Raw genomic sequence first — 12,027 nt, 5'->3', positions numbered from 1 at the left:
CCCAGCCTGCTGTACTGTAACATGGCCTCACAGACTGCCACCTAAAGGGCACACAGTAACAGTACCAGAGTGAGATCACCTGCACACTGGGCTCCCCAGCCTGCTGTACTGTAACATGGACTCACAGACTGCCACCTGAAGGGCACACAGTAACAGTACCAGACTGAGATCACCAGCACACTGGGCTCCCCAGCCTGCTGTACTGTAACATGGCCTCACAGACTGCCACCTGAAGGGCACACAGTAACAGTACCAGACTGAGATCACCTGCACACTGTGCTCCCCAGCCTGCTGTACTGTAACATGGCCTCACAGACTGCCACCTGAAGGGCACGCAGTAACAGTACCAGACTGAGATCACCAGAACACTGGGCTCCCCAGCCTGCTGTACTGTAACATGGCCTCACAGACTGCCACCTGAAGGGCACACAGTAACAGTACCAGACTGAGATCACCTGCACACTGTGCTCCCCAGCCTGCTGTACTGTAACATGGCCTCACAGACTGCCACCTGAAGGGCACGCAGTAACAGTACCAGACTGAGATCACCAGAACACTGGGCTCCCCAGCCTGCTGTACTGTAACATGGCCTCACAGACTGCCACCTGAAGGGCACACAGTAACAGTACCAGACTGAGATCACCTGCACACTGTGCTCCCCAGCCTGCTGTACTGTAACATGGCCTCACAGACTGCCACCTAAAGGGCACGCAGTAACAGTACCAGAGTGAGATCACCTGCACACTGTGCTCCCCAGCCTGCTGTACTGTAACATGGACTCACAGACTGCCACCTGAAGGGCACGCAGTAACAGTACCAGACTGAGATCACCAGCACACTGGGCTCCCCAGCCTGCTGTACTGTAACATGGCCTCACAGACTGCCACCTGAAGGGCACACAGTAACAGTACCAGACTGAGATCACCTGCACACTGGGCTCCCCAGCCTGCTGTACTGTAACATGGCCTCACAGACTGCCACCTGAAGGGCACACAGTAGCAGTACCAGACTGAGATCACCTGCACACTGGGCTCCCCAGCCTGCTGTACTGTAACATGGACTCACAGACTGCCACCTGAAGGTCACGCAGTGACAGTACCAGACTGAGATCACCTGCACACTGGGCTCCCCAGCCTGCTGTACTGAACATGGAATCACAGACTGCCACCTGAAGGGCACACAGTGACAGTACAACACTGAGATCACCTGCACACTGGGCTCCCCAGCCTGCTGTACTGTAACATGGAATCACAGACTGCCACCTGAAGGGCACACAGTGACAGTACCACACTGAGATCACCTGCACACTGTGCTCCCCAGCCTGCTGTACTGTAACATGGCCTCACAGACTGCCACCTGAAGGTCACGCAGTGACAGTACCAAGCTGAGATCACCTGCACACTGGGCTCCCCAGCCTGCTGTACTGTAACATGGAATCACAGACTGCCACCTGAAGGTCACGCAGTGACAGTACCACACTGAGATCACCAGCACACTGGGCTCCCCAGCCTGCTGTACTGTAACATGGCCTCACAGACTGCCACCTGAAGGGCACACAGCAACAGTACCAGACTGAGATCACCAGCACACTGGGCTCCCCAGCCTGCTGTACTGTAACATGGCCTCACAGACTGCCACCTGAAGGGCACACAGTAACAGTACCAGACTGAGATCACCTGCACACTGGGCTCCCCAGCCTGCTGTACTGTAACATGGCCTCACAGACTGCCACCTGAAGGGCACACAGTAGCAGTACCAGACTGAGATCACCTGCACACTGGGCTCCCCAGCCTGCTGTACTGTAACATGGACTCACAGACTGCCACCTGAAGGTCACGCAGTGACAGTACCACACTGAGATCACCTGCACACTGGGCTCCCCAGCCTGCTGTACTGAACATGGAATCACAGACTGCCACCTGAAGGGCACACAGTGACAGTACCAGACTGAGATCACCTGCACACTGTGCTCCCCAGCCTGCTGTACTGTAACATGGCCTCACAGACTGCCACCTAAAGGGCACACAGTAACAGTACCAGACTGAGATCACCAGCACACTGGGCTCCCCAGCCTGCTGTACTGTAACATGGCCTCACAGACTGCCACCTGAAGGGCACGCAGTAACAGTACCAGACTGAGATCACCAGAACACTGGGCTCCCCAGCCTGCTGTACTGTAACATGGCCTCACAGACTGCCACCTGAAGGGCACACAGTAACAGTACCAGACTGAGATCACCTGCACACTGTGCTCCCCAGCCTGCTGTACTGTAACATGGCCTCACAGACTGCCACCTAAAGGGCACGCAGTAACAGTACCAGAGTGAGATCACCTGCACACTGTGCTCCCCAGCCTGCTGTACTGTAACATGGACTCACAGACTGCCACCTGAAGGGCACGCAGTAACAGTACCAGAGTGAGATCACCTGCACACTGGGCTCCCCAGCCTGCTGTACTGTAACATGGATTCACAGACTGCCACCTGAAGGGCACACAGTAACAGTACCAGACTGAGATCACCTGCACACTGGGCTCCCCAGCCTGCTGTACTGTAACATGGCCTCACAGACTGCCACCTGAAGGGCACACAGTAACAGTACCAGAGTGAGATCACCTGCACACTGGGGTCCCCAGCCTGCTGTACTGTAACATGGACTCACACACTACCACCTGAAGGGCACACAGTGACAGTACCAGACTGAGATCACCTGCACACTGTGCTCCCCAGCCTGCTGTACTGTAACATGGCCTCACAGACTGCCACCTGAAGGGCACGCAGTAACAGTACCAGACTGAGATCACCAGAACACTGGGCTCCCCAGCCTGCTGTACTGTAACATGGCCTCACAGACTGCCACCTGAAGGGCACACAGTAACAGTACCAGACTGAGATCACCTGCACACTGTGCTCCCCAGCCTGCTGTACTGTAACATGGCCTCACAGACTGCCACCTAAAGGGCACGCAGTAACAGTACCAGAGTGAGATCACCTGCACACTGTGCTCCCCAGCCTGCTGTACTGTAACATGGACTCACAGACTGCCACCTGAAGGGCACGCAGTAACAGTACCAGAGTGAGATCACCTGCACACTGGGCTCCCCAGCCTGCTGTACTGTAACATGGATTCACAGACTGCCACCTGAAGGGCACACAGTAACAGTACCAGACTGAGATCACCTGCACACTGGGCTCCCCAGCCTGCTGTACTGTAACATGGCCTCACAGACTGCCACCTGAAGGGCACACAGTAACAGTACCAGAGTGAGATCACCTGCACACTGGGGTCCCCAGCCTGCTGTACTGTAACATGGACTCACACACTACCACCTGAAGGGTACACAGTGACAGTACCAGACTGAGATCACCTGCACACTGTGCTCCCCAGCCTGCTGTACTGTAACATGGACTCACAGACTGCCACCTGAAGGGCACTCAGTGACAGTACCACACTGAGATCACCTGCACACTGGGCTCCCCAGCCTGCTGTACTGTAACATGGCCTCACAGACTGCCACCTGAAGGGCACACAGTGACAGTACCACACTGAGTGAGATCACCTGCACACTGTGCTCCCCAGCCTGCTGTACTGTAACATGGCCTCACAGACTGCCACCTGAAGGGCACTCAGTGACAGTACCACACTGAGATCACCTGCACACTGGGCTCCCCAGCCTGCTGTACTGTAACATGGCCTCACAGACTGCCACCTGAAGGGCACTCAGTGACAGTACCACACTGAGATCACCTGCACACTGGGCTCCCCAGCCTGCTGTACTGTAACATGGACTCACAGACTGCCACCTGAAGGGCACACAGTAACAGTACCAGACTGAGATGGGTGTGGATCGTTTTATCGACCACACTTAGGTCGACAGAGAGTGGGAATGGCCATGTCACAGGCCCAGGTGAGAGTGGGAGTGGCCACGTCACAGGCCCAGGTGAGAGTAGGAGTGGCCACATCACAGGCCCAGGTGAGAGTGGGAATGGCCACGTCACAGGCCCAGGTGAGAGTGGGAGCTGCCATGTCACAGGCCCAGGTGAGAGTGGGAGTGGCCATGTCACAGGCCCAGGTGAGAGTGGGAGTGGCCACGTCACAGGCTGGGGGTGGGAAGTTACCTATATGCTGATGTTACTGTTGGAGGATCTCAGTTGTGGAGATTACAATGCTGTGTATGTGATGTTGTTGTGTTTGCCTGTCTGACGCAGTGCCATTAGGGAGGACTCAAACCAATATCCCAGGTGCTCGGCGCACGCATATAATGGACTATTGAAACATGTTATATCGCTTACATGGCTCAATTTGAAACTGCAGTTACTGGCTCATTCACATGTTACACGCCTGCTTGCCAGGTTATAGGTACAGTACAAATACGCACACACCATAATATCCCTTAATCTGGGATGCCTATGATTTACAGGGATGGATTTGGCAGCATCTGGGATGCCGGTGGTCAGAAGACTAACAGCGGCACCCCGATGCACAGAACCCCCCACCCTAACCTTCCCGTCCTGCAGCCTACAGGCAAACCCTCCCTCCACCCCCGCTAACCTTCCCTTCCTGCAGCCTGACCCCTCCCCCCAACCCTTCCCTTCCTACTTCCTAACCCTAACCCCTCCCCCAACCCTTCACTTCCTACTGCCTAACCCTAACCCCTCCCCCAACCCTTCACTTCCTACTGCCTAACCCTAACCCCTCCCCCAACCCTTCACTTCCTACTGCCTAACCCCTCCTCTCTCCCCCCCCCCAACACTAACCTTCCCGTCCTGCAGCCTACAGGCAAACCCTACCTCCACCCCGCTAACATTCTCTTCCTGCAATCTTAAGGTGGCCATACATCAGAAAGATATTGTACCCAATCATACAATCTCAATCGATTGTAAGATGGATTGTATGCAGATTGTGTGCACATCTTGTGTACAAAATCATACAATCAATCATAAGATGGATTGTATGATGGATTGTATGCAGATTGTGTGCACAATCATGCAGCAGATGGATTGTATGACTGATTGTATGATGGATTGTATGCAGATTGTGTGTCCAAAAACCACCAAGGACTGCTGGGGATTTCAAGGGAAATTGTACACAATCATGAGCGCAATCGATCTTAAGATCGATCTTTCTGATGTATGGCCAGCTTAACGCTAACCACCCCCCAACACTAACCTTCCCTTCCTGCAGCCTGACCCTAACCCCTAACCCCTCCCCCCAACCCTTCACTTCCTACTGCCTAACCCTAACCCCTCCCTCAACCCTTCACTTCCTACTGCCTAACCACTCCGATCCCCCCCCAACACTAACCTTCACTTCCTACTGCCTAACCACTCCCCCCCATCAACCCTAACCTTTCGTTACTGCTGGCGAACCCCCACCTCCACCCCTTTTCTAACCCTCCCCTCATGACGTCTACTGTAAACCCCCACCTTAGTGACTAACTCCCTTCTTCATGCCTAACACCCTGCTCATCCCCCACCCCACAGACTAGCCCTAACCTTCTCTTACTACAGGTTTCTCTCCCTTCTTCATGCCTAACACCCTGCTCATCCCCCACCCCACAGACTAGCCCTAACCTTCTCTTCCTACAGGTTTCTCTCCCTTCTTCATGCCTAACACCCTGATCATTTCTCTCCCTTCTTGCAGCCTGATGCTAATCCCCCTCCTTAGTGACTAACAATAAATCTCCCATCCTTGTGCCTAACCCTGACTCTCCTCCCCTCCCACCACTTCACAGCATAACTCTAACCTCCCCCTATGCTGCCTAAACCTAACCAGTGGCGGCATCCCGTTTTACACATGTTCTGTGGCTGATTGTAGCCAGGTTAAATTCAGGCTTGAATGTAGCCACACAACATATATTAATAATAATAATAATTATATATATATATCATAATGGGCTCTTTTCCCAGGAAGGTATGCAGTATATATCTGTGTATTATGCCATGTTGCCTACAGAGTGCACTAGATTGATAGCAGAGAACCTCACAGCCTTCCCCTATATACCAGAGATGAATATTCTGCCTTTCCTTCCACCTGAGCCACATGACAGTAATAAATACTGGGGCCTGCTGAAATTTATGGTAATCCCTCAGCCAATATTTCTTCCCTTCCTTGATTAGAAATCACTTGCTCCAGCCGGGCTGTGTCTTCATCTGCAATTACGCTTTGATTATTTCAGCTGTGGATTTGTGGGAAGCGCCGGTAGCCAGGCTTTGCCCCCGTGTTGTGCCTGCAGTAAAACAAACACATGCCATTATCCCTGCTTGGTGGCTGCCGCCAACATGTTGCAAAACAATCTCTCTTGATTGCACACAGCTCGCCTGCGGAGTGTGTACCAGCTTCCTCTGCTCGATCTTTTGGAGGGGGTATTAACCCCTTGTTCGATGTGTGCATATGTACTGAGTGGGTGGGAGGAAAGGGCTGTGAGCCATTGATACAATGGGAGCGGTATATAAATCCTGTATCATGGTTTGCGCCGGACGGGTACTGGGCACAGCAGGCATGCACCAGCACCTACTGGCATGGGTTCTCTGCCGTCCAGAGACCGGTGATGTAAATGTGTTGTCCAGTGTTACAGGGCTGCAGCTTTCTCACATGCCTGTTATATGCTGTTATTGTGTATTCTAGTTGCTGAAGTTCGCATTTATTGGAGAAGAGCATTGCAGTAGGAAAAGCGTATATTGTTATGAAACTGATCGATGTTGGGGACTTTCCTGGTTCCCTGAGAAAGCATAAGGTACTATATTATATTACCTGTGTACCAGCTTGGCGAGGGCAGTGTTAGCACATGCTCCCAATGTATAAAAATGTATAGTGGTGAGCCATGCAGTATAGTAACCCTAGACTTACCTGTAGCTTATGACCTGCAGTATGCTATAGGCTGCCATCGGGGAGAGAGGCCCCACCCCTGGCTCCTACCGTCAGTACTTGGAGAGCTGCACCAGGTAGTGCTACAACAGCAGACTGATGCACAGGGACGACTTCTTAAAACAAGCCTTCCCTGTGCATCAACCCCTGTGAATTATTACTGCAGGTTATTATTACCAGTTATTATATAGCGCACACATTTTCCGCAGCGAAGTACAGAGACTATTATTACCAGTTATTATATAGCGCACACATTTTCCGCAGCGAAGTACAGAGACTATTATTACCAGTTATTATATAGCGCGCACATATTCCGCAGTGCTGTACAGAGAATATTAATACCAGTTATTTTTATAGCGCACACATATTCCGCAGCGCTGTACAGAGAATATTATTACCAGTTATTTATATAGCGCACACATATTCCGCAGCGCTGTACAGAGAATATTATTACCAGGTATTTTTATAGCGCACACATATTCCGCAGCGCCGTACAGAGACTATTATTACCAGTTATTTATATAGTGCACACATATTCCACAGCGCTGTACAGTGATTATTATTACCAGTTATTATATAGCGCACACATATTCTGCAGCGCTGTACAGAGACTATTATTACCAGTTATTATATAGCGCACACATATTCTGCAGCGCTGTACAGAGACTATTATTACCAGTTATTTATATAGCGCACACATATTCCGCAGCGCTGTACAGAGACTATTACCAGTTATTATATAGCGCACACATATTCCGCAGCGCTGTACAGAGACTATTATTACCAGTTATTATATAGCGCTCACATATTCCACAGCGCTGTACAGAGAATATTATTACCAGTTATTATATAGCGCACACATATTCCACAGCGCTGTACAGAGACTATTATTACCAGTTATTATATAGCGCACACATATTCTGCAGCGCTGTACAGAGAATATTATTACCAGTTATTATATAGCGCACACATATTCTGCAGCACTGTACAGAGAATATTACCAGTTATTATATAGCACACACATATTCCGCAGCGCTGTACAGAGACTATTACCAGATATTATATAGCGCAGACATATTCCGCAGTGCTGTACAGAGACTATTTGCATATTCACGTCAGTCCCTGCCCCAGTGGAGCTTTCAGTCTATATTCCACACATGTACACGCACCCAGTTTTGTTGGGAGCCAATTAACCTACCAGTATATTTCGGGATTGTGGGAGGTAACCCACGCAAGCATGGGGAGAATATACAAACTCAGCACAGTTGGGGACATGGTGGGAATCGTACCCATGACCTCAGTGCTGTGAGGCAGTAATGCTAACCATTATACCATCCGTACTGCCCTGTATATATAACACATGGTGGGGATAGAACCTATGACCTCAGTGCTGTGAGGCAGTAATGTAACCATTACACCATCCGTGCTGCCCCGTATATATAACACATGGTGGGGATAGAACCCATGACCTCAGTGCTGTGAGGCAGTAATGCTAACCATTACACCATCCGTACTGCCCTGTATATATAACACATGGTGGGGATAGAACCCATGACCTCAGCGCTGTGAGGCAGTAATGTAACCATTACACCATCCGTACTGCCCTGTATATATAACACATGGTGGGGATAGAACCCATGACCTCAGCACTGTGAGGCAGTAATATAACCATTACACCATCCGTACTGCCCCATATATATAACACATGGTGGGGATAGAACCCATGACCTCAGTGCTGTGAGGCAGTAATGTAACCATTACACCTTCCGTGCTGCCCCGTATATATAACACATGGTGGGGATAGAACCCATGATCTCAGCGCTGTGAGGCAGTATTGCTAACCATTACACTGTCCGTACTGCCCCATATATATAACACATGGTGGGAATAGAACCCATGACCTCAGTACTGTGAGGCAGTAATATAACCATTACACCATCCGTACTGCCCCATATATATAACACATGGTGGGGATAGAACCCATGACCTCAGCGCTGTGAGGCAGTAATGCTAACCATTACACCATCCGTACTGCCCTGTATATATAACACATGGTGGGGATAGAACCTATGACCTCAGTGCTGTGAGGCAGTAATGCTAACCATTACACCGTCCGTACTGCCCCGTATATATAACACATGGTGGGAATAGAACCCATGACCTCAGTGCTGTGAGGCAGTAATGCTAGCCATTACACCATCCATACTGCCCGTATATTTAACACATGGTGGGAATAGAACCCATGACCTCAGTGCTGTGAGGCAGTAATGCTAACCATTACACCGTCCATACTGCCCCGTATATATAACACATGGTGGGAATAGAACCCATGCTGTGAGGCAGTAATGCTAACCATTACACCATCCATACTGTCCTGTATATATAACACATGGTGGGGATAGAAACAGTGTTCCCTCTAAGCTGTGCGCACGTGCGCGCGCACACAACTCAACGAGCGTGCGCACAGACATTACAACAGAGCACACAAAACATACCTCCCAACTTTTGAAGTTCCTGAAAAGCGCTGTGAGGCAGTAATGCTAACCATTACACCATCCGTAATGCCCCGTATATATAACACATGGTGGGGATAGAACCCATGACCTCAGTGCTGTGAGGCAGTAATGCTAACCATTACACCATCCGTACTGCCCCGTATATATATATAACACATGGTGGGGATAGAACCCATGACCTCAGTGCTGTGAGGCAGTAATGTAACCATTACACCATCCGTACTGCCCCGTATATATAACACATGGTGGGAATAGAACCCATGACCTCAGCCCTGTGAGGCAGTAATGCTAACCATTACACCATCCGTAATGCCCCGTATATATAACACATGGTGGGGATAGAACCCATGACCTCAGTGCTGTGAGGCAGTAATGCTAACCATTACACCGTCCGTACTGCCCGTATATATAACACATGGTGGGGATAGAGCCCATGACCTCAGTGCTGTGAGGCAGTAATGCTAACCATTACACCATCCGTACTGCCCCGTATATATATATAACACATGGTGGGAATAGAACCCATGACCTCAGTGCTGTGAGGCAGTAATGTAACCATTACACCATCCGTACTGCCCCGTATATATAACACATGGTGGGGATAGAACCCATGACCTCAGCGCTGTGAGGCAGTAATGCTAACCATTACACCATCCGTACTGCCCCATAAACCTCCACCTATACCAAATCACATAGGGTTGGAGCGGTGTGACAGAACTGGGGTGAGGTGGGGGACTCTGTCTATTTTGTTAATCGTGCGCCCCACTATTTCTGATGGTAGCACTGACCTGACCTCTAGCTAATGTCACGTCCTGATCTGTACATGTGCCACGCTGTTTGTATTGTCCGCGAGGGGCATTTAGTTATTTGGAACATGGCAGTAGTGCTGCCCCAGTCTGGTGATTGTTCTCTATGGCATTCCCAGCTGTGTTTTTGTTTACTCAGTATTCGGTTTTTCATTAACCCTTTACACACGGTGGGTTGGCAGCAGCGCCAGCTGGGTGCTATGGGGACGCATCGTTCTCTGTGCCATACTTGCCTCCCTCTGTTGTGGCACCGGGCTCCCTCACTTACACCTTGTGTCTGTACGCTGTGTGCAGGCTACAATCTCCCAGGTAATTACCAGGCGCTATTAACCCCTCTGTGACCTGACAAACGGTAACACTGGTAACGGGATGTTAATTGGTCTAATGGGTTTATTGTCAACACCCTAATTAGCAGATGTATAATGAGCTCATTATTTTTCTGGTCTGATTTTCATGGTGTGCATTAATATTTTCATGGAAAAGGTTTAGGCCCCCTGGTTCTGTTCTCTCGGCTGATATTAGGTATACGGGAGGAGCGGCGAGTATCCTGCCTCAGTACAAATAACCGAGCTTTGTATTGTAAAGCTGAGCCGCCGTTCACAGATATATCGCTCATACACACTGGCCGATGGTGCGTCAATATATCGGCTGGCCGATATGTCAATTCACCATCGGTCAGTGTATATAAGCGATACATGTGTGAACGGCGGCGTCTATCGCGTTACATTGACCATAAGCTAAAAATGTGCTATATTTCTATGATGAATTGGAAATAAAGTTCTATGTTCTTTTTATTTCTCTATTTGGAATTGTGTGTTGTCACCGATGTATACTGAGCTGACCACAGGCTCCTTATCACAGTGTGTAACGTTATGGAAGTAGGTAGGTACTTGGTGTACACTCACAGTGGAGCGTATTCTATGACTCTGCCTAGTTGTTGGTCCTGGGGTCACATGATGCATCATCACATAGTATTCCTGGCCAGACCAGAAGGACATGTACGTATCCACAGATCACATAGCAGACATTATCTGTGATTATGAAAGACTCTTTTTTTTATCCAAAGACATTTTTTTTAATGCAGATTAACTTTCTCCCCTTCAACAGGGCTCTAGATGTGAATCAATGCCATGATGCAACATGTGTCCCCAGCACCAGCTCTGTCAATGATGGCCACCCAGAGTGTGCCCCCACCCCCTTACCAAGAGAGTCCGCAGGTGAGTGCAGAAAAACATGTAGAACAGGGTGTGCTGATTCCTGCCTATCTAACACCAGTCCTAGCTTCATTATGGGTGCGATACAGGACTGTAAACAGGGACCTTATCCTACACCTACCACTCACATATCCAATGCCACTGCTTATTCTCCACTCATAGCACCAGCACTAATACATACAGGACTTATACGCAAGGTCTCATCCTCTGTCTATAAAACAGGACTGGTGGTAGTCAGTATACACTCACCAATACATGACTAGAGGTAGGGTCTTATACCACCTCAACCCCAGTCCTAATAGCCAGTGTACTCTCTCCAATACAGGACTGAAAGCAGGGCCTCATCCCGCCACTGAACTAGTCCTGTCTGATCTACAATATCCACTCTCCAATACAGGACTGTAAGCAGGGCCTCATCCCGCCACTGAACTAGTCCTGTCTGATCTACAATATCCACTCTCCAATACAGGACTGTAGGCAGGGCCTCATCCCGCCACTAAACTAGTCCTGTCTGATCTACAATATCCACTCTCCAATACAGGACTGTAAGCAGGGCCTCATCCCACCACTGAACTAGTCCTGGCTGATATACAATATCCACTCTCCAATACAGGACTGTAAGCA

The 12,027-nt window shown here is 49.8% G+C and overlaps 1 protein-coding gene across 1 annotated transcript in view; it reads left to right on the top strand.

Annotated features, from left to right (window-relative positions):
* Window positions 1-12,027, top strand: part of PKNOX2 (PBX/knotted 1 homeobox 2) — a 314,173-nt gene that overhangs the window by 216,448 nt on the left and 85,698 nt on the right. The window contains exons 5-6 of the mRNA XM_083161584.1: window positions 6,628-6,736; window positions 11,297-11,406. Of these exons, the coding sequence (XP_083017710.1) occupies window positions 11,320-11,406 (87 nt within the window). The 5' untranslated portion in view covers window positions 6,628-6,736; window positions 11,297-11,319. The remainder of the gene's footprint in view (window positions 1-6,627; window positions 6,737-11,296; window positions 11,407-12,027) is intronic.

This window comes from Crinia signifera, chromosome 19 (genome assembly GCF_055691185.1).
Source record: "Crinia signifera chromosome 19, ASM5569118v1, whole genome shotgun sequence".
Lineage (NCBI taxonomy): Eukaryota > Metazoa > Chordata > Amphibia > Anura > Myobatrachidae > Crinia > Crinia signifera.
This window is presented reverse-complemented; position numbering and strand designations above follow the sequence as displayed.